Source organism: Cololabis saira, chromosome 18 (genome assembly GCF_033807715.1).
Source record: "Cololabis saira isolate AMF1-May2022 chromosome 18, fColSai1.1, whole genome shotgun sequence".
Taxonomy (NCBI): domain Eukaryota; kingdom Metazoa; phylum Chordata; class Actinopteri; order Beloniformes; family Belonidae; genus Cololabis; species Cololabis saira.
The window spans coordinates 4046844-4072391 of record NC_084604.1 but is presented as its reverse complement, the minus strand read 5'-3'; the positions used below and the strand labels follow the sequence as shown (position 1 = coordinate 4072391).

Below are 25548 nucleotides of genomic sequence, written 5' to 3'. Positions count from 1 at the left end.
AAGTATTGCAGCTAATGATGCTGTAAGGGGACCAATCCCATCCCAGAATGCTGATAGAACTGCTTTCAGAAACATCGTGTGGGGCAGAATAACCCTAACCCTAACAGATCCAGGGCAGCAAACAGAGGCCGTATGAAATCGGTTTTAACACATTCCGTTTTTATTTTTTACATTTTCTGTGTATTTCGGTTTTTAATTTTTTATGCAATTGTAACCCCAAGACAGTATATAAAGTAAAGAAATATAGACAATTTATGCAATTTTAACTGAAAACTTTAATGTTTTCATACCTTTAAACATATTTAAAGGCAAAAACATGGCACTAGTTATTGGAAGTTGGTTCCATAGTAATGGTGCCTGATAGCAGAACGCCCGCCCTCCAAATCTACATTTGGATACTCTAGGAACTACGAGTAAACCTGCACTCTGAGAACGGAGAGGTCTGCCAGGAACATAAGGCACTATCAGGTACTCGTGCTGCTGCATTCTGGATCAGCTGGAGCCTATTCAGCAAATTACTTGGACATCCTGCTAACAACACATTACAGTAATCTAATCTAGAGGATACAAACACATGAACTAGTTTTTGTGCATCACTTTGCAAGAGGATTCTCCTAATCTTTGCAATATTACGGAGATGGAAAAATGCTATTTTACAAACCTGATTAACATATGGTTTAAATGACAAATCCTGACCAAAAACAACACCCGGCGGTCCCGGAGGCGGTCCTGGACGGGGGGGGGGGGGGGGGGTAGACGGGGCGGGGGGGTATATACTGTATATAGATATGTTTGGTTTTTTGTATAGAAACTCAATTAATTTTGATTATAATGAAATAGAGTTTAGGGGGTAGGATTTAATACGTTTTTACTTCTTCCTACTTCTTTTCGAGCATTTGTTAATTATGATGGATACATGTTTTTATTTATATATTTTTTTTGTTTGTTTTCTTATTTACATTTATTTATTATTGATTATTATTGTTTTGTTTTGTATTCACTACTGTTTCATGTTCGAAATAAAAATTTAAATTCAATTCAATTAAGCTTTCGTTCTGATGCCAGGTCACCATCATGAAGATGGAACCCAAAGCGACTCGGAAGATCCGGTTCAGAATGTCAGAAGCCAATCCCAGCACTCGGTCAGATCTGAGCAGTCCGAGGCCTCGCAGCAGACCGTCCAATCAGAGCAGCCCCCCGCTCCCACTCAGAGACCCCAGCGGGACTCTCCCCCCAGACCAGCTCCAGCCTTACCCCTGGCCCCTGAGCGGCCCCTCTCCCAGAGCCCCCCTCCGTCTCCTGCCCCCTCAGAAACCCCCAAACAGCCCCCCCCTGAACATCTCGCCCAGCAAGCCTTCATCATCGAGTTTTTCGACGACAATCCCCGCAAGAAGCGCTCGCAGTCCTTCACGCACAACCCTGCCCACGCCGACTCGTACTCCACCCTCAAGACCAAGCTGGAGCGCCGGAAAGGCGGTGAAAGACCAGCGTCGGTTCACGGCCATGTTCCTCCGACCCAGCAGGTGACGGTTCCCCTGAAGGGTCAGGGCCACGGGCCTCCCCAAAGGTCCAGCTCTCTCAAGAGGGAGAAGACGGAGGCGGAGGCTGCTTCGTCCGCTTCGTCCTCTCGCTCCTCGTCGGGGATCATCATCAGGCCTTTTGGCAGCATTGGCAAGAAGTCCAAGTTTGCCCAGGAGTTCGCCACCGAGTTCCTGAAGGACTCTGGTCCGAAGGACCCCCCCCCCACCAGGGACAAGGCATCACCTCCCCCCATGTCCGCACCACCAGTGATGGTGTCACAGCCTCATTTAGGAATTCCCTCCCCACAAGAACCTCCGGCAGCTTCTTCGGTGTCCTACCCCCCCTCCCCTTTACAGCCTGCTCTCCCACCCAGAGCTCCCAACCAGACACCCTCTCCCATCCGTTCAAAAGGACCCCTGACGTCCCACATGGTGTCTATGGGCATTCATGGAGGGGACCCCAGAGGTTGCCAGAGGACAGGGAGGAACGAGGAGGACGACAGTCTCAGCGACGCCGGGACCTACACCATCGAGACGGAGACGCAGGACCAAGAGGTGGAGGAGGCTCGCAACATGATTGATCAGGTGACGTCGCAGCAAGGTGGTGTAGAGAAGCTGCAACACCTCAGAACTGATCACACACGTTTAAAAGGACCAAAACCCTGCTGAATTTTAGTGTCCAAACATTCAAACCTCTCTTTCAATCCTGAAAATGTTCCCTCCAATAAAATCCCCCAAAAAGACAAAGATGAACATGAATTGGAACTACAGTCGTGTGCAGAAGTTAGTCCCCTCTGTTAATTCTGGGTTTTGATTTACGTTCAGCAGCGAGAACTCTCAGTAGATGGTTCCTTTAGCAGGAACTCTCAGTAGATGTTTCCTTCAGCAGGAACTCTCAGTGGATGTTTCCTTCAGCAGGAACTCTCAGTAGATGTTTCCTTCAGAAGGAACTCTCAGTAGATGTTTCCTTCAGCAATCTCTCAGTAGATGTTTCCTTCAGCAGGAACTCTCAGTGGATGTTTCCTTCAGCAGGAACTCTCAGTAGATGTTTCCTTCAGAAGGAACTCTCAGTAGATGTTTCCTTCAGCAATCTCTCAGTAGATGTTTCCTTCAGCAGGAACTCTCAGTAGATGTTTCCTCCAGCAGCAGGAACTCTCAGTAGATGGTTCCTTCAGCAGGAACCCTCAGTAGATGGTTCCTTCATCAGGAACCATCAGTAGATGGTTCCATCAGCAGGAACTCTAAGTAGATGGTTCCTGTCTGACTTCATCAGTGTCTCATGGTTCTGGAGGAGTTCTGGTCCGTTCTTCTTTCCAACGCTGCTTCAGGTCATTCAGGTGTTTGGATGTCCACGTCTACACAGATTTCTGAAGGTCCCACCATCTTAACCAGGTTCAGGTTTGGACTTGGACCAGGTTCAGGTCTGGACTTGGACCAGGTTCTGGTCTGGACTTTGACCAGGTTCAGGTCTGGACTTGGACCAGGTTCAGGTCTGGACTTGGACCAGGTTCAGGTCTGGACTTGGACCAGGTTCTGGTCTGGACTTGGACCAGGTTCAGGTCTGGACTTGGATCAGGTCGTTCTAGGACCTGGATTCTTTTATTTTCATCATTCTGATGTAGATCTGCTTCTGTGTTTGGGATCATTTCTTGTCACATGACCCAGTTTCAGTCAGTCTTCATCCATCAGTCAGAAGTCCTCACATGTGTCTCTAGAGGACTCTGGTCTACAGAGGAGTTAATGGTCCCCTCAGTGACAGGTGTCCAAGTCCAGACCAGCATCCCTCCACCACCGTGCTTGACAGTGGGTCTGAGATGGTTCTGCTGGATCCGAACATGGTTCTGGACATGACGACCACTGAGTCACACAGCATCCTCAGCGTCTCGGTCCCATTACTCAGAGAAACGTGAAGTGATGCCAAACTGAACCGGGGGTTCTGTGCTTCATGGAGCCAGTGCCATGTCCAGGTTTCAACTTTCCCGCATTGATGTAATGGATCAATACAAAAGATCAAATTAGCCACAATAACTGAAGCTAGCTATAGTAACTTTGTTCCTCGTCCTCCAGCCGTCATTCCTCAGCTCACTGACCCCAGAAGCAGCCAGGACTGCTATCAGCTTTCCTCTGGTTTTTAATTAGGAGAGAAGTTTTCATAGTGTCTGTCTCGCCCACATTCCTAAGATGCCTTGGAAAGGCATCAACCTCACGTCCCCACTATCCATTAAAAATGAAAGGGATCTGTTCGAATTGTCACTTATAGCAGACACGAACATGAAGACCAAACATGTCCACATTGGCCTCATCTGTCCAGAGGACATGGTTCCAGAAGTCTGTTGGTTTGTTCAGATGCAGTTTTCTGCCTCAATAATGCTACCGCTTACCAAATTCAGGTTTAGGGGGTGGCAGCCTAACCCAAAAGGCCCAGACCTTCCTCTCCCCGGTCACCTCCTACAGCTCCTCCGAGGCGTCCCAGAGTCGGACGAGACGATCATTAAGTGTCCAGAACAAGTCAGACACTCTAATATGTTGTTGAAACACCTTCAGCTTTGATTACCGCACGTTTGCTGTGGCATCGTTCCGCAATGTCACATTTATTTCCTTCCATAGTTACATTAATTCTTCTCCAAGATCATGTAATGATGGGAGATGATGGGAGAGTTGCACCGCTGCGCACTTCTCCGGCACATCCCAAAGATTCTCAGGGGGGTCCAGGTCTGGACTCTGTGGTGGGAAATTATGTGACCTGCTCCCTGAACCCCCTTCACTATCTGAGCCGGTGAATCCTGACATCGTCATCTTGAATAAGCCCGTCCATCAGGGAGGAAAACATGCACTGATGGAAGAACCTGGTCCTTCAGCAGGGGTGTCCAAAGTCAGTCCTCGAGGGCCACTGTCCTGCATGTTTTAGATGCTACCCTGCTTCAGCACACCGTGATACAAGGAGCTGTGTCAACAACAGAGCTGTCCATACCTTGATAACAAGCTAATGAGGACCGTTAATTAGAATCAGGTGTGCTGATGCCGGGAAACATCTAAAACATGCAGGACAGTAGATCTTGAGGACCAGGGTTGAAGACCACTGCTTTAGTTAGTAATGGGGTAAACCCAAGGAATGTGGCCCATTGGCTTCTCCAAGTCCACAAAGAACACGTGGACTGGTTGAGTAAACTCTCATGTCCCCACCAGGATCCCAGTAAGGATATAGACCTGGTCAGGCTCCTAGTGAGAGTATAGACCTGGTCAGGCTCCTAGTGAGAGTATAGACCTGGTCCAGGATCCTAGTGAGAGTATAGACCTGGTCCAGGATCCTAGTGAGAGTATAGACCTGGTTCAGGATCCTAGTGAGAGTATAGACCTGGTCCAGGATCCTAGTGAGAGTATAGACCTGGTCAGTGTGCGAAATACCCATCCATATTCGGGGGGGTCCCTAACTCGCGTTTTTTTTTGTTTTGTTTTTTGTTTTTTAAACAGTGTGGCCCTATGCAATAAACCAATACAATCAGCCTACTATAGCCTATGACAAATACATGCACACTTTTAACCATTTTAGATGCACGTTGTTTTACAAACAGGAGGCAAAATTGTGCATTACGATGCAGAATGTTATTTACAAATTAAATCTGATAATTAAAATAAATAAAAGACATTAATTGGCACCACACTGGTGCACAGTGCACTTAATGAATAAATGCCAGGTATAGGACACTGGCGCACGACCAGTGCATTGCAGAAACGAATAAACAAATAAAATAGGCTAATGTATTTTTTTAGATAAATAAAAAAAAAATACAATGAAAATGAATTGTGCATTCAAATAACAGTAATAACAACAAATGCCACTATCGGAGACGTGCAATCAGTGCATTTAAACAGATCCCCAGCCTGCACAATGATGACTGATTATTTAACGTTATGTTATCCAGGAAATTATGTTTTAACACAGCTGTGTGAACACATTCACAAATTCCACTCATAACAGGTGATCACGCAAAATAAAAAAAAAAATATGATGGCTCTCAACAGGTGGGTTCATGCAGCTTACACATTCACAAATCACACTCATAACAGGCCATAACGCAAAATAATAATAACAATAATAGAAAAAAACATTATCTCTCAGGTGGGTTCAGGCCATATTAAGCAGGCTGGCCTCTTACCTTAAGTTAAAGCAAGTTACTGCTAGCAGCGGGGGCGCAGTAGCATCTGCCCCGGAGCACTCTGCCTCGACTTACCTTCCTTCACCAGAGGGTGGGCGAGGAACGGGACCCTCTGTTGTGACATAGTCTCTCTCCTCATCTCTGGCTGCCACTGACACCTTTTCTAATGTGAACCCAAAGTGTGCAAGTGACACACTCTGAGTTAGCTTCTGCTTAGCCATGTTATTGTGGCATCTCAACTAGCCGGTAATTGCGCTGTGCTGGCGCACATGGCTAATTTGCATACATAAAGGTTCAGGACTTGTGTTAAACCAATAAAAGTTTTGAATTGTGAATACTTGATATTGCGATCTCTTAAACATATTTAATTGACCATTAGTGACAATCAAATTATGATATTATATTATATAGCCTAATTTATTTATTTTTTGACAACACTGAGACCTCCCCTAAATTTGGCTTTTGAGTCCTTCAGGGGGGCTCAAGGGTTAATCAGGGGGGTCCGACCCCCCCGACCCCCCTGTATTTCGCACTCTGGACCTGGTCCAGGATCCTAGTGAGAGTATAGACCTGGTCCAGGATCCTAGTGAGAGTATAGACCTGGTCCAGGATCCTAGTGAGAGTATAGACCTGGTCCAGGATCCTAGTGAGAGTATAGACCTGGGGCCTAATTTATAAAAGAGTGTGTAGGATCCATACTAAAAGTGCACGTGCGGCAAAAAGCCGAAAATGGCGTGCGCACAAAAAAATGCACGCACATCTGCACCCAATGTTTGCTTTATAAATCACAGTCCAGCTGGAATGTTGCGCACGTGAATTCGCCTCATATCCCGCCCTCTACACGCCCACTTTCTACCATAAATGGTCAATGCAAACTACATGAGGATTGTATTTGCATATAAATGAGCCTGCCGTTGTTGCTGCGCTAAACGCCGTGAGTGCCACGGACAGATGGTGCAGAAAAAAAAGAAGTGGTGCAATCTGAAGGTGGAGGCCAAGAGGTACGGAGCCCCTAAAGGGACACAGATTTTTTTTATATATATAATGAATTTTACGTGTGCGCGTGAAACCTTTAAGGCTGATTTATGGTTCCGCGTTACACCAACGCAGAGCATATGGTGTAGGTGCGCGTCGCCGCGTACCCTACGGCGTAGGCTCTGCGTCACTTTAACGCGGAACCATAATTTAGGCTTTACGCGCGCGCGTAAACCTCATTATATATATTTAAAAAATCTGAGTCCCTTTAGGGGCTCCGTAGAGTGGCCCGGCACTCATTTGTTCTGTCCTCAGTCACTCTACGGTTGTCGCGGTGGGTGAAGAGGAGATTCCCGGCGTGTCCTGCACCGCGGCTGCAGCAGCACCAGAGTCCTGACTGACGCTTCAAACACAGAGGGACACGATCAGCGCTATTAAATTATAACTGATATGTGATGACATTAAAAGTATGACATGAATCTGGCTTCATTTCACCACCTCACTGCCTGCCTCGCCAGTTCCCCATGTCTTCAAAATGTTCGTGCACGAGGGTTAGGGTTGGCGTAAAGATACACACATTTTTCCGTTAGTTTCTTTTTTTTAAATCACAACCTTTGCGTAGAAGGTGGCGTACGCATCTTTTAAGCCCTGTTTTGTGCGCAAGCAAGTTTTATAAATGAGGCCCCTGGTCAGGATCCTAGTGAGGTGTAGACCTGGTCCAGGATCCCTGTGAGGGTATAGACTTAGTCCAGGATCCTAGTGAGGTGTAGACCTGGTCCAGGATCCCTGTGGGGTGTAGACCTGGTTCAGGGTTCCACAGCCAGGACAGAACCCACATCAGTCCTCCTGGATCATATATACCGTACTTGTCCAGTCTCAGTTTGGTACCTGGTCTGGAAGCCTCTACAGGCTGGTGTACAGCTGATGCTTTAAGACCTTTCCTGGTTTATTTCTGTTTGGCACTGTTTTTCTTAAAGGGGAAACAAGTTTTGTGGTGAGGCTGTGGTTGTTTCGTAGTTCCAGAGTTTACCCAAAAGCCACGGGATTTAACTAACTTGTGCACACGCCTGTATCTGCTGTAACCTTCACTTGCGTAAACAGTTTGTCTTAACAGCTGGATCAGTGCATGAAACCTGTTGACCTTCCTGCTCCTCCTGTCCCCGTGGCCTCGCCCCCTCATGCATGCCCTGTGTCTGACAGGTGTTTGGTGTCCTGGACTCCCCAGAGTACAGTGGTGTGACCCCCGGAGTCTGTAGGCCTGTTATACATGATGGCAAAGATGAGCAGGCTAGCGTTCCCGGGGATGGTTTCACAGTGGGCCTGTTGCATGGTTTTATGCCAGCCTCCATCAGCGGGCCCTCCATGGGCCCCATACAGGTAACCCTGGACCAGAACCCAGACAAACTCCCGTGGGGCGTGTCGTGGTCCCCGTGCATGTATACCGGTCTTACTCCCCGTTTCTCCAGTTACACATAGCTGAAACCACAAATCTCCATCCAGTTAGGTAAAAGACAAACTTTGATTTCCTCCATATCTGAATGTACACATTTGACATCAGTCAGGATTCCTACTTCTTTTTTTGTAAAATGTCACAAAAACTAGAACATTTTTAAAAGATATTTTTTGATGAAGTCATAAGTTTGTAGCGTCACGGATTTAGGGGCAGCACCTCCGCTGAGGAGGGAAAATGAAATCAGAATAATGATGATGAATGAGTGTCATCTGGATTTGTAAATCCTCTCTGCAGGGATCTGCACATCATTAGCCTCACCGGAGGGATCTTCCTGAGGGGATCTTCCTGAGGGGATCTTCCTGAGGGGATCTTCCTGAGGGGATCTTCCTGAGGGGATCTTCCTGAGGGGATCTTCCTGAGGGGATCTTCCTGAAGGGATCTTCCTGAGGGGATCTTCCTGAGGGGATCGCCCTGAGGGGATCTTCCTGAGGGGATTGTCCTGAAGAGATCCTTCTGAAGGGATTCTCCCATGATGGAAGTTTGAGAAGCCTCGAACAATCTAGGGTTCTTCCGATGATGGACATATCCCTCACCGGAGGGTTCTTCCTTAGGGGATCTTCCTGAAGGGATCCTCCTGAAGGGATCTTCCTTAGGGGATCTTCCTGAAGGGATCCTCCTGAAGGGATCTTCCTTAGGGGATCTTCCTGAGGGGATCTTCCTGAAGGGATCCTCCTGAAGGGATCTTCCTTAGGGGATCTTCCTGAGGGGATCTTCCTGAAGGGATCCTCCTGAAGGATCTTCCTGAAAGGATCATCCTGAAGGGATCTTCCTTAGGGGATCTTCCTGAGGGGATCTTCCTGGAGGATCTTCCTGAAGGGATCATCCTGAAGGGATCCTCCTGAAGGATCTTCCTGAAGGGATCTTCCTTAGGGGATCGTCCTGAAGGGATCTTCCTTAGGGGATCTTCCTTAGGGGATCGTCCCGAAGGGATCTTCCTGAGGGGATCATCCTGAAAGGATCTTCCTGAGGGGATCTTCCTGAGGGGATCGTCCTGAGGGGATCTTCCTGAGGGGATCGTCCTGAGGGGATCTTCCTGAAGGGATCTTCCTGAAGGGATCTTCCTGAGGGGATCTTCCTGAGGGGATCTTCCTGAGGGGATCTTTCTGAGGGGATCTTCCTGAAGGGATCTTCCTGAGGGGATCTTCCTGAAGGGATCTTCATGAGGGGATCTTCCTGAAGGGATCTTCCTGAAGGGATCTTTCTGAGGGGATCTTCCTGAAGGGATCTTCCTGAAGGGATCTTTCTGAGGGGATCTTCCTGAAGGGATCTTCCTGAAGGGATCTTCCTGAGGGGATCTTCCTGAAGTGATCTTCCTGAGGGGATCATCCTGAAGGAATCTTCCTGAGGGGATCTTTCTGAGGGGATCTTCCTGAAGTGATCTTCCTGAGGGGATCATCCTGAAGGGATCTTCCTGAGGGGATCTTCCTGAGGGGATCTTTCTGAGGGGATCTTCCTGAGGGGATCTTCCTGAAGGGATCTTCCTGAAGGGATCTTCATGAGGGGATCTTCCTGAAGGGATCTTCCTGAAGGGATCTTTCTGAGGGGATCTTCCTGAAGGGATCTTCCTGAAGGGATCTTCCTGAGGGGATCTTCCTGAAGGGATATTCATGAGGGGATCTTCCTGAAGGGATATTCATGAGGGGATCTTCCTGAAGGGATCTTCCTTAGGGGATCTTCCTGAGGGGATCATCCTGAAGGGATCTTCCTGAGGGGATCTTCCTGAAGTGATCTTCCTGAGGGGATCTTCCTGAGGGGATCTTCCTGAGGGGATCATCCTGAAGGGATCTTTCTGAGGGGATCTTTCTGAGGGGATCTTCCTGAAGGGATCTTCCTGAGGGGATCATCCTGAAGGGTTCTTCCTGAACGGATCCTCCCATGATGGGAGTTTGAGAAGCCTCCAACACCAGAGGGATCTGCCCATGAAGTGTTTGAGCACCAGGTCAAACACCAGGACTCAGCTGTTTATCTTCAGGCCCCCCTCAGTGTTAAAAAACACGTTAAAAACAGACAAAGAACAACAGACACATACAACAAAATCTAGTTCAGTTTGTAGATGATGAAACTGGGCTGATAGCCACCAGTCAGGCTGTGGTCAGTTAGCAGTCCCAGTGGTCGGTCAAGGCAAGGCTGTGGTCCTTTAGAGCAGCTTTGTCAGCTCTAATTTGTTGAATTATGGAATCTGAAATGAGGATGGATGGGGTGACAGATGGACCACTTGTTGAACATTTGACATCTGGCTGAGTGTCTGGAGACGTGTTCTGTGTTCTGATGAGACGAAAATTGAACTATTTGGCCATGATGGTCATTATGTTTGGAAGAAGAAGAAGCAGAAAGACTGGAGGCCTTAGAGCACCATCCCAACTGTGAAGCATGGATGTGGCAGCATCATGATGCGGGGCTGCTGTGCTGCGACAGGGGATGCTGCACCAAATTACATGGCATCGTGAGGAAATAAGATTCTGTGGATACATTTAAACCATCAGCCACAAAGTTGAAACTTGGGTATGAATGGGTCTCCCAGATTTGACGATGACCCCAAACAAAGCTCCAGATTAGTTGCAAAGACGCTTAATGATAACAAAGCAAAGTTATTAGCGTTGGCATCACAAACTCCTGACCTCAGCCTTTTAAGAAAATTTGTAGACATAACTGAAAAGCCAGAAACTAAATTTACCAACTCTGTCTGGACCACAACTCCAGTGGGATGCTGCTGAAGCTTGTTGGAGGGAATACCCAGAACCAAGTTCAAAAGCTTAAAGGCAGTTCCACCAAATACTAACCAACAACAGGTAAACTCTGACTCTGAAGGAAGTCATAAAAATTATCTTACTTTCTGAAATATGTCAAATACAGAAAAAAAAGAGGTATCCTAACTGAGACATGGAGAGAAAAAAGTTCTGATATCTTTGTAAAGTCTGTATAAACTAGCTGTTGCAGAAGCTCTGTCCAGTCTCTGGACTACGGTGGCCGAGACCCGCCATTGCTGAAAATTAAAGAAACGCTGCAAATAAAAAGAAACGCTGCTGAAAATAAAATAAACGCTTTGCAAATAAAATAAACACTGCAAACAAAAATAAACGCTGCTGCAAATAAAAGAAACGCTCCAAATATAAAGAAACCCCGCTGCAAATAAAATAAACCCCGCTGCAAATAAAATAAAAAAAAGACGCAAATATAAAAAGCCACAACGGAAGTGAATTACCGGGGACTATTTTTGCCGATGCACCGGTGTTGGACGTTAAAAATTACACGTAGCGACGTTGAACACTAACCTTTTCACTTATTTTCCTCGCCCTTCTTATTTCTTCCTTTTCACTTACGTCCTCTTCGTCTTCTTCTTCTCCTCTCACGTAAAAAACACTGGTGCGTTTTTTTATTTTATTTGCAGCGGGGTTTCTTTATATTTGCACCGTTTCTTTTATTTGCACCGGCATTTCTTTTTGTTTGCAGCGTTTATTTTATTTGCTAAGCGTTTCTTTTATTTGCAGCAGCCTTTGTTTCTGTTTGCAGCGTTACTTTTATTTTTCAGCAATGGCGGGTCTCGGCCACCGTACTGGAGCCCTTGTTTCCCTTGTATGGTGGATGTGTTCACTGTGTTTGTTTTTTTCCAGGTTCCGGCTCAGGCAGCGGGTCTGGAGGCTCCGAAGTGGGTTTCCCGTTGGGCCAGTCTGGCAGACAGCTACGCTGAACCTGGTTCCACCCCCCCTCAAGGAGAATCTCTAGAAGGTGCTGTAGAAGTCCTGCCTGTGGTCTGTCAGACATAATTCATACCTTCACACACGTATCAACATGACATCCAGACCCGGATGACTTTTTACAAGTCTGGGACCGCCAAAAACCAGAAGGAACTAAAACAGACGGTTATGGTAAAAAGTCTGTCAAGTGCAAAAGTTAGTAGCTCCTCTTTTAGTCATGTTTTTATGTAAAAACTTAATAAAATCTCATCTGATAGCAGAGGCTTTTCATATTAGACAAGCTCAGCTGATCTGTTTCCTGTCTGACTTCATCAGTGACTCATGGTTCTGGAGGAGTTCTGGTCCGTTTTTCTTTCCAATGTTGCTTCCGGTCATTGAGGTTTTTGGATGTCCACGTCTACACAGCTCTCTGAAGGTCCCACCATCTCAACCAGGTTCAGGTCTGGACTTGGACCAGGTCGTTCCAGAACCTGGATTATTTTCTTCTTCTTCAATCTAATGTAGAACTGCTGCTGTGTTAGGGATCATTTCCTGTCACATAACCCAGTTTCAGTCAACTTAGAGCTGTCACGCAGATGTCCTCACATTTGTCTCTAGAGGACTCTGGTCTACAGAGGGGTTTTTGCTTCATGCTTGCTGGATCAGTTTTGGTGGATCAGGCCCACATACAGAGACTACAGACCTCATGTGGCCTCAGCCCTGTGCTGCATGTCCTGCCCTCGCTGGACCCATCATTTCTGTCAAATGTATACAACTAAAGGCCACTAAAACGAAACATTTTTTTTGAAGAAGTCAATGGTCCGCTGAGGATTTCAGGTCCAGATCGTAGGAATGGGCGATATTTTACCGTTCACAATATACCGTCAAAAAAATGTTGATGACGTTTTTGTGTAAAGCTGATTTATGGTTCTGTGTTAAATCGACGCACAACATACGTGAAGGAAGGAAGGAAGGAAGGAAGGAAGGAAGGAAGGAAGGAAGGAAGGAAGGAAGGAAGGAAGGAAGGAAGGAAGGAAGGAAGGAAGGAAGGAAGGAAGGAAGGAAGGAAGGAAGGAAGGAAGGAAATGAGCCTGAAAGAAAGAAAGAAAGAAAGAAAGAAAGAAAGAAAGAAAGAAAAAAAGAAAAAAAAGAAAGAAAGAAAGAAAGAAAGAAAGAAATGAGCCAGAAAGAAAGAAAGAAAGAAAAAGAAAGAAAGAAAGAAAGAAAGAAAGAAAGAAAGAAAGAAAGAAAGAAAGAAAGAAAGAAAGAAAGAAAGAAAGAAAGAAAGAAAGAAAGAAAGAAAGAAAGAAAGAAAGAAAGAAAGAAAGAAAGATAAATTCCCGTTCAATTCAATGTAATTGGTGTAGTTTAGTAGCATTTACTATTCTTTTAGAGCAGTGATTTGGGGGCTCCAAAGACTGAATGTGGTGATAGATTTATAGTTACAAAGGTGGAGTTGAATTGGTATTTTTTTTATCGCCATTTTTATCGTTAACCGGATAAATGCCAGAAATGATCGTGATACATTTTTTAGTCCACACCGCCCATCCCTACCAGACCGTCATCCCTCCACCACTGTGCTTGACAGAGGGTCTCAGGTGTCTACCCTAAATGCTCCGTTTGTTGTTTTTTTTTTTGCAAAACTCTTGCAACAAACTGGTTCAGTCTTGTTCTAGTTTTGCTGCCATGGACTTGAACATCTGACATGCTCGGGGAGGCCTGGTGGCCCTGAGATGTAGATCCTGGTATTGTTTGTATTTCTCTGAGCGCTGCATGGTCTGATCTTGAAGTAAACTTGCTGGCACAACCACCATTCATCCATCCTTTTATCACCAATTCCAGGCTGATTGTTGACAATGTCTTTCCTCATTGGCATGTGGGAGGCCAGAAAAAACATCAGATTTTTATTTTTCTGAAAAAAAACAACTTGCATAGGACAGAAAGAGAGCACTAACTTTTGCACATCACTTCTAATGTTTGGTTCCTGTAGAAAGTTTTTGATGGTTTAGAGCAGGGGTCGGCAACCCAAAATGTTTTAGATCCATATTGGACCAAAAACACAAAAAACAAATATGTCTGGAGCCGCAAAAAATGAAAGGTCTTGTATCAGCCTTAGAATGAAGACAACACATGCTGCATGTTTCTATATTAGTTAGACCTGGGGGAAGATTTTTTCTTTCATTATGCACTTCGAGTAAAAAGTGGAAATGTCGAGAAAAAAGTCGAAATGTTGAGAAAAAAGTAAAAATGTCAAGATTAATGTTGAAGTACAATCTTGATAAAAAAGTCGAAATGTCGAGAAAAAAGTCGAAATGTCGAGATTAATGTTGAAGTACAATCTTGATAAAAAAGTCGAAATGTCGAGAAAAAAGTGGAAATGTCGAGAAAAAAGTCGAAATGTTGAGAACAAAGTAAAAATGTCAAGATTAATGTTGAAGTACAATCTTGATAAAAAAGTCGAAATGTCGAGAAAAAAGTCGAAATGTCGAGATTAATGTTGAAGTACAATCTTGATAAAAAAGTCGAAATGTCGAGAAAAAAGTCGAAATGTCGAGAAAAAAGTCGAAATGTTGAGAAAAAAGTCAAAATTTCGAGAAATGTCGAGAGAAAAAAATCGAAATGTCGAGATTAATGTTGAAGTACAATCTTGATAAAAAAGTCGAAATGTCGAGAAAAAAGTCGAAATGTCGAGATTAATGTTGAAGTACAATCTCGAGAAAAAAGTCAAAATGTCGAGAAAAAAGTCGAAATGTTGAGAAAAAGTCAAAATTTTGAGAAAAACAATCAAAATGTCGAGATTAAAAAGGAAAGGAAAAAGGAAGAAAAAAAGGGAAAAAAAGTAGAAAAAAAGGAAAAAAAAAGGTCAAACATTTTTGAAAAAGCTCCAGGAGCCACTAGGGCGGCGCTAAAGAGCCGCATGCGGCTCTAGAGCCGCTGGTTGCCAACCCCTGCTTTAGAGCAATAATATGATTGAAATGAGATTGAAACGAGTTCTCATAAACTGTTTTGTAGATGTGCACTTCATGAGCCGTTCGATGGGAAGTCACGACCCCTCCGAGTCCGAGTCGAGCTGCAGCTCCAGGACGAGGAGGCTGCTTCCTCAGGTGCCTCCAGAAAAGCTGGACTTTGTCACCCCGAGCATTCTGGTTCGACATGAACCCTACCAAGGAAAAGAACCTTTGGACCGAGTCTCTGAGCCAGCTCACCTTCAGAACTCCAACCATTGCCTCTCTGTTCAGGATGACGTGGACCCAGACAGTCTGAGTGACGCCAGTCGCTCAGATGATGGACCTGTTCTGGAGAAAGCAAAGAAGACTCAGACCAGGACTGGTGGTACATCTCTAAGTGACTCAGGCCCTCAATTTAAAGTTCAAGAGAAAGTGTCTCCATCTAACAAATCCACGTCCTTTTATATTGGTTCTGAGGACCATCCAGGCAAACCCGACCTAGTCAGGAGCCCGGTACAGTCTGAGAAAACTGTCAAAACTCCCCCTACCACCGTTCTTATCCGACACCTGAGTGCACATGAACCCAAGAGGACAGGCGTCAAACCCAACAGCTCTGCTCCAAACCTCCAAATCCAGGACAAGGACTCAGTCCCCACCAAAGACAGTGGCACATCATCCTTTGTCCGGCAGGAGAGCTTCACCAAAGACCGGCCCAGCGACGGCGTCCAGATGAAGAAACTTCCCCACATATCCAGCCACCCGTCCATTAGCGACATGGAGCAGAGACGTGACAATATCCAGGACTCCTTCCATAGTGACATGGTGAGTATGGATAATTGTGAGTGTGGCATGGGCCAGGATCAGTTCCTGAGCCTCTCTTCTTCTACCTGTACACAATGTACCCTCTGTCCCAGCATTTTGCGGTGTCTTATCATAGATTATGCAGATGATACCAGGATCTATCTAGAATTCTCCCTGAAGACGACAACACCCTAATCAGCTTCTTATGTTGGTGCCTCGAGAAAGTAAACAAATAGATGCAGCAAATCCTCCTTTAAGGGTATAGTCTGTAATCGTATTCAAAAACATTTATTGTTATACTGGGTGAAATGGTCCTTCCATCCTGAGAGTAGCCAGTGAATAATGTGTTCAGAAAAAGGAAAGAAAAAAATCCGACCTCTCTGACAGCTTTAATCCTGTAAAAACTCTGACCAATCTGTTTTTTGCGCACCGAGTGGCACGGATTGGTCAGAGGACCAGAGGATTGGCAGGGGGGAAAGAACCAATCAGATGCCTTCATTTTAAGTCCCGCCCACGCCCCCCTCTGTCCCATGCGCGCACTCATCACTTCGAAAATCTTGCCGGAAAACTTCACACCGCAATTCTGCGGCGCAGGTTGTCCGCTACTGGGGGTCTGCCACGGACCCCCAGTATGGGGATGGAGGCGTCTCCATCCCGGCGAGGGCGGAGAGCACCGGTGCGGGAGGCGGTGCGCTGCGGTGCTTTGCAGGCTCTGGAGCCACGGCTACGCCGTAGGGTACAGCGTAGCCTACAGCCCCCCCCTGCCCCCCCCCCTTAAACCGGCCTCGCTTACAGGTGAATGAGACATGGGGTAGTTTTGTTGAAAATGTGCTGTCCAAAATGTCCTGGAAAACTCGACTCCTGCAAATGCACGTTCCCCAAAGTTTGTGGGGGCGTGGCTTTGGACGGAGCGCTGACGGGAGGGGGAGGAGGGGGCGGGGCTTAGAGGAGGTGCCACTTTCAAATCTTGCTAGCTCTCCAACATTACTGACTATACCTTTAATTACACAAAAAAAATAAACCAAAGTAGTCAGATATTGATCAGTGATAATCTCAACACTAAAGCAATAACGGCTAAAAAGCAAGTGAAGAATGCTGGGGTGGTTACAACTGAGGATCTTCATTCCAGTGTCTGCATGAAGTACGTGATAAAGCCGTCTTCCATCTACTTGCTTGAATAAAAAGATGTCAAAGAAGGACCTTGAAAAGCTTATCCACATTTACTGTAATGAACATCTTACAAGATAGTCCCTGTCTTTTAGCTAGGACTCCAACCAGGTAAGTGCTGCACCAGAAAGTCCCACCCAGTTCCTCAACCGGTCTATCAAGATGTTGTGGTGGACCGTGTCAAATGCAGCACGGAGATCCAATAAAACCAAGACCGGAATGTTATCATTGCTGAGTCCTGCAACATGTCTACTACAATTTCGAGTGATTGGAAAATGTTCTAGGAACAGTTCTTTCTGCTGATGTTTGTAAGCTGATGTTTGCAATCATAATGTGATGTTTCCACTTACAGCACAACTCTTGACCTTAATGTTGAATTGCATCAAAATGACAAATTTTAGCCATCGGGATTTCCTTCCATGTCTGTCAATCTGTGACCACGTTGACACGTTTCCTTTGTGTATGAAGTGAGCTACGCATATGAACTGGCCTTTCTTCCTTCAGGAAATGGAGGGAACAAAGTTCCCCTCATCTGGATCTGGTCGCAGCTCAAAGAAGGGGGGCTCCTCCAGCCACATGGACGATTCCCTGTCTGGGGACTCAGACGTGGACACGGCGAGCACCGTCAGTCAGGTGAGCGGTAAAAACGCTCCCGTCACATCCACCTCAAAGAAGCGTCCCACCATCAGCAGCCTTCAGAAGGAGAAGTCATCTTCCAGCCCGTCCATTCAGGAAAAGGGACGGCAGCTCAGCGCCCGCGAGCGTCTCTCTGAGAAACGCCGCGGCCAGGCGGGGGCTGACACGCCCAGCAAAGCGGAACCAGAGAAACGCTTCCTGATGCGTCGCAGTACGGGGAACCGGGGCTCTCTAGATCTGGCAGAGGGTCAGCAGGGTTCTGGCCCAACCTGGACTGAAACAACATCATCTGATCATGAAATTTCCCGTCCATCCAGTCGCACTAAGAAGCTCATCGCCCCACTTCAAAAAGAGGACAACGGAAAGTCGGCTAAGACGGTGAATCAGCAGGTTCTGACCCGGTCCAACAGCCTGTCAGCGCCACGGCCAACCCGAGCATCTATGCTGCGACGAGCTCGCCTGGGGGACGCGTCAGATAACGAGAGCACCGAGACGGACCGGGCCTCCCAGAATTCAGACCATATCTCTGCGCCTCCCAAAGCGTCTACAGAGGGGAAGAAGCTGTCCAGGCTGGACATCTTAGCGATGCCCAGGAAGAGGACGGGCTCCTTCACGGCCCCCAGCGACAGCGAGACGCCCTCCACAACCCGCTCCGCTTTCTCCAATCGCAACGCCGAGGCCCCTGCCGCCGCCACCAGGAAAACATCGGTGGGGGATGCCCGTCAGGCAGCTAGCAGAGGAGGCGGAGCTCCAGTGAAGCAACAGCTGACCAGGACCCGGTCCAGTGGAGCCAAGTACTCCAACAGTGGTGAGTGGGAACCACTTTTAAATAAGAAAATGATTTGAGTTCCTGTTCTTCAGTGTATAGTTGAACTATCTTACTATGGTACTCCCATGATGCAACAGCAGTACCCTGTCTAACTATCAGTGTATGACATTTTTGTGACTGTTCTGGTTTTTGGACGATTACATCCACACAGCTCTCTGAAGGTCCCACTCTCTGATTTCCTCCAAATACTGGTAGGCAGGTCGATGAGGCATCAGAGTAATATGGACTCTGTACTGGTCTCTGGAGAGCTGAGACCCCTGAACCCCTGAAGCTCAGTTCAGTGCTTAAACGCGGCGTAAGCTCCAACATGACCTGGGCATGACGTTTGGATTCTGCACTTACTTGTGACAATAATTTAGTAACAGTGGTTAAATTCAATTCAATTTTATTTATATAGCGTCTAATACAACAGATGTTGTCTCTAGACGCTTTCCAGAGATCCAGAACATGAACATAAACATAAATATAATTATAAATATAAATATAAACCCCCGAGCAATTATTACATAAACAATGGCAGGTAAAAACTCCCATAGTGGGAGAAAAGCCTTAAGCCAAACAGTGGCAAGGAAAAACTCCCTTTTAGGAGAGAAGAAACCTGGACCAGGACCAGGCTCATAAGGGGGGACCCTCCTGCCGAAGGCCAGAGTGGGGGAGTCGGGGACGTCAGCAGCACACAGCAGTCATCCACGTAGGCAGGTGGAAGCAGCAACGGGATGACCGGGGATGGGGGGGGATGACTGGGACCGCAGGCCAGAACGCAGCTCCCGAGGCTCCGGCCTGCAAACATGCACAAAAAAGAGAAAAGGGGGGGCCAGCACAAGAAACTACAGGAGTGATGGACAAAACGATAGCTATGAGACATTTATAAAAATGGAAATGGAGAAGAGAGAAAGGGAAAGGGAGAGGAGAAGAAGGGTGAGAGGCACCGCCCAGCGGATCATGTCGGTGCCCCCCTGCAGCATAAGCCTATAGCAGCATATCTACCGCGAAGCTATATTTGAGACTAACTATTATAGTTTTGTTCTATAGCTGCAACTATGACTACTGACTCTAACACACTAGAGTTTACACTACCTAGAGATTTACCAACACCAGCTAGAGGTTTACTAAACACTAACTATAGGCTTTACTAAACAGAAAGGTTTTAAGTTTAGTTTTAAAGGTGGAGGTGGTGTCAGCCTCCTTAACCCAGATTGGAAGTTGATTCCATAGTAATGGTGCCTGATAGCAGAACGCCCGCCCTCCACATCTACATTTAGATACTCTAGGAACTACGAGTAAACCTGCACTCTGAGAGTGGAGAGCTCTGCCAGGAACATAAGGCACTATCAGGTCTTGTAAATACTGTGGTGTAATCCAGAAGTTCAGAAGTCCCGTGCCTTGACCATCAAAGGTCTGAAACTGCCATCGAGGTGTCATCAGTTATACCAGGAGCTTCCTGAGAGTTTATATCTTAACTTTCTTTTTTTTTTGTCTGCATATATCCATCCATCCATCCATCCATCCATCCATCCATCCATCCATTTTCAATACCCGCTATATCCTTTGTAGGGTCACGGGCGTCTGCTGGAGCCTATCCCAGCTATTTTCAGGCGAGAGGCAGGGGTTACACCCCTGGACAGGTCATCGCAGGGCCACATATAAACACACAACCAGACATCCACTGCTAGTCTGAAACGAGAATAACACAGGGAAACACACAACAGGCACACAAGCGTTAGAAATCTGTGAGAGGAAAAAAGAAACAAAAAGACACGGGAATAGGCAAAGACACAAGCAGCAACCAGTTCAGGTCCCTGAGACTGAATCATAGGCTATTGCGATTATCTGTCCCCCCAAATTTCTATTTCTAAACTTTCTGCTTACAGAAGCCTTCCCTGCATCTGCAGATTGTTCCTCTAAAGTTCATTGCAGCATAGGTCAACCAGGACGTCAGGGTGGTAACTCTAACCGGTCTGCACCTGCAGGGTCACGCCGCCGACAGAAGGGTTCTGACTTCTCATCCTCCTCTGATGAAGAATACGAGACCAACGCTGGAACCTCAAAAACCAAGCGCTCGTCCGCTCCAACCTCCTCCACCCACCGGACGGCCGCCTCCAGGACCAAGTCTGTCTCGTTGGAGACGGAGGAGGACGAGGACCAGAACGACCCGTACCAGAACTGGACAACACACAGTGCCGAGATCGCCAAGTAAGATGGCTGCAGCCGCTTGCTGCTCTGTGAGGTCACACCGACCGCGTGTGATGTGTTGTTTGGGTTTCCTCCACAGGCTCAGCCAGGACCTGGCCAAGGACCTGGCCATCCTGGCCAAGGAGATCCACGACGTGGCTGGGGACGGTGACTCGCCCAGCTCTGGACTGGGCACCACCATCTCCCCCATCTCCCCCACCTCCACGGCCAACACGCCGGCCTCCAACATCTCTGCCAGGGAGGAGGTGGGTCATGAAAACTGGGACGCGTCTAACCCAGGGGTCGGCAACCCAAAATGTTGAAAGAGCCATATTGGACCAAAAACACAAAAAACAAATATGTCTGGAGCCGCAAAAAATGAAAAGTCTTGTATAAGCCTTAGAGTGAAGGCAAATGGCGAAAGGCGAAATGTTGAGAAAAAAGTCGAAATGTCGAGAAAAAAGTCGAAATATTGAGAAAAAAGTCGAAATGTCGAGGAAATTGTCAAAATTTTGAGAAAAAAGTCGAAATGTCGAGAAAAAAGTCGAAATGTTGAGATGAATGTTGAAGTACAATTTCGAGAAAAAAGTCGAAATGTTGAGAAAAAAGTCGAAATGTCTAGGAAATAGTCAAAATTTTGAGAAAAAAGTCAAAATGTTGAGAAAAAAGTCGAAATGTCGAGGAAATAGTCAAAATTTTGAGAAAAAAGTCGAAATGTTGAGAAAAAAGTCGAAATGTTAAGATGAATTTTGAAGTACAATTTCGAGAAAAAAGTCGAAATGTCGAGAAAAAAGTCCAAATTTCGAGAAAAAGTCAAAATTTCGAGGAAAAAGTCAAAATTTCGAGAAAAAAGTCGAAATATCGAGATTAAAACGGAAAGAAAAAAGGAAGAAAAAAAGAGAAAAAAAAGGAAAAAAGAAGAAAAAAGGAAAAAAAGAAGAAAAAAAAGAAAAAAGGAAAGGAAAAAAAAGAAAAAAAGGAAAAAAAAGGTCAAACATTTTTGAAAAAGCTCCAGGAGCCACTAGGGCGGCGCTAAAGAGCTCTAGAGCCGCGGGTTGCCGACCCCTGGTCTAACCGGTACCAGCATGGACAGCCTGAGTTGTCCTTCACATGTCTGTCTGCAGCTCTGATCATCCCAGTTTACACTCAGCAGCGGCTGCTGCTGTTTCCAGATGGATCTGGTTCTGACTCATCACTCATGTCTCTGTCCTGCTGCGCAGACGCCACCAGGTCCACAGCCATGTGGGCAGCGCTGCTCTCAGGTGCTCTGTGATTGGTCCCCTGTCCCTAATCCTAACACTCCCCTCACAGTGTTGGATTGTTCTGATCACATCTAGTTTTTAATTGTCTTGGGTTTGAATGTTTAGCCCAGAAGAACAACAGAACCACTGAGCTAAACCTGATCCAGGATGGAGTCATGCTGCAGGGTGGAGGTTCAGAAGTCCCCGTCCGTACAACACTTTATGCTGACAAGCCGGGCAATAGGCTGGAACATGCCCCAGTGGTTTGTAGAGGACCTGCAGGTCTGGATCTGCAGGTCTGGATCTGGACCCTAGTGGTCTGTAGAGGACCTGCAGGTCTGGATCTGGACCCTAGTGGTCTGTAGAGGACCTGCAGGTCTGGATCTGGACCCTAGTGGTCGGCAAAGGAACTGCACCTTTGCTTCCCTCTGAACAGGCTTCAGTTTTACAATGAATGACTTTTGCACTTGGTGGTTTAGATTTTTTTAATTCCTCCATCAAGCGGCTACATCCATCTTGCTGGTGGACCAAACCAGAAAAGCTTCAGTTTCTCTGCTGACCTCCACAGGTCCCAGCAGTGCTCCGCTCGTCCTCGTTCCCCTCCTTCTGGCGGGCCCCATTTGTGACGTTGTCATGACAACGAGGTCTAAACTGAGGGTGTGCAGGTGTAGCCTGTTAGTCATCCGGGTAACTCTCAAAGGTTTGAATCAAGGCAGTTGGATTCATGTCAGTTTTCAGGATGGAAGGTGAAACATCTTCAACAACTGAAGAGAAGGAAGTCAATGTACTGTGGTTGGAGCCGTTGGAGTTGAAATGAGGATGCTTGGACAGGTTTGATGAGAATGGCAGTAAGCTGACATACTCACCACCACAGGTTTGTGTGATCTAAGTCGAGCCGTGACTCCACTAAGGTGGCCGTGTTCCAGCCGGCTTCAGGTCTGTCTGTTCCCCCGTTTACCACACGACCCCGCCCAGCACGAGGAAAACAACTGGACACACCCCTGGTGGAGATGAGAGTGTTGTTCCGGTTCCCCCGTCTCACCCGTCCAGGGCTGGGTAGAGGAGCCAAAAACTGTACTCAAGTAAAAGTACTGTTACTTCAGAATAATATGACTCAAGTAGAAGTAAAAAGTAGTCATCCAAATAATTACTTGAGTAAAAGTAAAAAAGTACTTGGTGAAAAAACTACTCAAGTACTGAGTAACTGTTGAGTAACGTCTGATTAATTTTTTTAACACAACCATTCAAACAGACAAAAGTACAAAATAATCATCTTCAGGCAAATTAAATCAATAAAATAATAAAATAAATTAAAATTAATAAAAAATAAAACATAACTTAAAGGAGCTTGAGGCTCCTTTTAAGAAATGAGACTCTCTAGCGCCACCCTTCACCACGACGGCCGTTGGGGGTACTGCAGCCAACAGCGAAGCCGGCACGGGAGAACGGGGAGAACGCACATGCAGCGTCATGTGACGTCACATCCGCAGCCCAGCGCGGGAAATTCGGGACCGAATTGCAGCACATTTTGCAGCACACAGCCTGTTCAAGGCAACGGAGAGATACACTAGAGGGCTCATTCTTTTGGGTTTGGAACGCTTCATCTGACATTATTACTAGAAAACTTAAAATGTATACGGATTTTTTTCATAAATCTTGCCACAATCCGGCCTCAAGCTCCTTTAAATTAAAATAATCTTAAAGTAAATTCAAGTATTTTAATAAATAATAAAATAAATAAAATAATAACAGAATAAAAAAATATATTAAGCACAAGTAGCACAAAATTTCAAGCCTTTGTTCTTTTTTAACCAGGCAGAACTAGAACAAACATGAACTCATAGAAACTCTGTGTGTGTTTGAGTCTGTATAAATGTGACAAAACATGCAAAAACAAACATTTTTCCCAAAGAATCACTCAGTGATGTCATGAGATTGACGCGTACGTGGATAAAAGGGATAAAAGAAAAGTAACAGCTCAACGTAGCCTAATGTAGCGGAGGAAGAGGAACAGTTTCTTCTTCACAAATCTACTCAAGTAAAAGTAAAAAGTAGAGTGATTCTAAACTACTCCTAAAAGTACAACATTTCCCAAAACTTACTCAAGTAAATGTAACGGAGTAAATGTAACCCGTTACTACCACCTCTGCACCCGTCCCCCCTCGTATCCCTGTACCGCCTGGTGTTGGCTCAGTAGTTCTGTTGTTGCTCCTCCATCACTAACGGATGGGGTTGACTGGTTTTCCTGGTGCATGGAGCTGTGGCTGGGTTCTGGCTGTGTTTGTTGGATCCTAGCGATAACGAAGGTCACCGCTGCCCCCCACCGCTGCAGGTGCATGCTGGTCCGCTGCATGCGTTCACCGAGCACGGCCGTCACCAGCCGCGGCCCGTCAGCCGTTCACCGGTTGGTGACGAGCATTTCCACACTCCCTCTACTCTCTTTCCAGCTGGTCCAGCGCATCCCTGAGGCCAGTTTAAACTACCAGAAGGTTCCTCCCGGTTCGTCCATCATGTCGGACCTGGACGCTAACATGAACGAGCCAGAGCCTGCATCTACGCAACGGCGTCCGTGGAATCGTGAAGAGGTCAATGTCTCATCCCACTGAGGCCACGTTCACACTGCAGCTCAGAGGTCCAAATCTGAACCTCACACCAAGCACAACTCTTCACACGGTGCCGACAGAGTCTTCGTGTGTGGTTTCGAACGACATTGTCCTCTTTTTACCCAATAGCTCTCTGCCTTCTGCAGTTCATTACACTGGGAACTAACAGCACCCCCTAGTGGCTGAAGATCTGATTACACCACACAAACACCACCCTCTGCTTGTGGTGGAGTATCCCACAATTCAGCTGGTGCTTCTCAAACATGTCGGGTTTTATTACTTCATCTAAATAATTTGCTGCATACGACGGAGTATTAGGGCCAAACTAAGACAAAAAAAATTGGAAATTACGAGAATAAAGTCATAATGTTGTGAGAATAAAGTCGTAAAATTACGAGAATAAAGTCATAATGTTGTGAGAATAAAGTCGTAATATTACGAGAATAAAGTCATAATGTTGTGAGAATAAAGTCATATAATTTTTTTTAATTATTTTTTTTATTAACATGCAGTGCAAACAGCGACAAAAGACGACATCAGTTACAATGATATGTATCTAAAGTCATATAATGATATGAGAATAAAGTCGTAAAATTACGAGAATAAAGTCGTAATAGAATAAAGTCGTAACATTGCGAGAATAAAGTGTTAATTTATGAGAACTCTAACAGGAAGAGCATCTTCTCCCTGTGTTAAAATGGGGAATATTGAGCATCTTGTGAAGTTATATTTATCTATTTATAATATATTTAACATTACAACTTTATTCTCATAATATTATGACTTTATTCTCATAATTTTACGACTTTATTCTCATATTATTATATGACTTTATTCTCATAATTGCCATTTTTTTTGTCTTAGTTTGGCCCTAATACTCCGTCGTAGCTGCATAATTTTAGAAATGTAATTGTGAAACTTTTGTTGAAACTGTTCCGAGATGACTCCACCCGATTGCTTTTTCCACAATAAATAACAATTATTCCATTCCATTACTTACAAGAGAGAAAAACCATCAAGCCCCGCTGAACAAGGCCAGTTGTGGAGTAAGTTCACTTAAGACGCCACTCAAGTTGAGGAAGTTAAAGAGAGCAGTTCATGACAGTTGTTGGAAGAGGACGACACCTTCATGAACGTAGAGGGGACGACTGCTGTCGTCTCCACTGAGGGACCACGTGGAGAACCGTCCGGACAGAGACCAAGGCCCGTCTGTATCCTTGTGAAGAGGAGTAAACCTTTAGTAAACCAGTTCACATAGGCAGGCGTGAGACCAGACGCACCGCTGCAGCGTAGGGTTCGTCTAAGAGGAGGA

The 25548-nt window shown here is 46.0% G+C and overlaps 1 protein-coding gene across 5 annotated transcripts in view; it reads left to right on the top strand.

Moving 5' to 3' along the window:
* Positions 1 to 25548, top strand: part of cep170bb (centrosomal protein 170Bb) — a 46782-nt gene that overhangs the window by 8821 nt on the left and 12413 nt on the right. For 2 of the 5 annotated variants that reach the window (XM_061746626.1, XM_061746625.1), the window contains exons 9-17: positions 1066 to 2105; positions 7853 to 8029; positions 11777 to 11891; positions 14852 to 15609; positions 17260 to 18199; positions 20191 to 20413; positions 20493 to 20658; positions 21613 to 21654; positions 24081 to 24218. In XM_061746626.1, coding sequence (XP_061602610.1) covers positions 1066 to 2105; positions 7853 to 8029; positions 11777 to 11891; positions 14852 to 15609; positions 17260 to 18199; positions 20191 to 20413; positions 20493 to 20658; positions 21613 to 21654; positions 24081 to 24218 — 3599 coding nt within the window. The remainder of the gene's footprint in view (positions 1 to 1065; positions 2106 to 7852; positions 8030 to 11776; positions 11892 to 14851; positions 15610 to 17259; positions 18200 to 20190; positions 20414 to 20492; positions 20659 to 21612; positions 21655 to 24080; positions 24219 to 25548) is intronic. The other 3 variants (XM_061746628.1, XM_061746627.1, XM_061746629.1) reach the window with 3 other exon arrangements.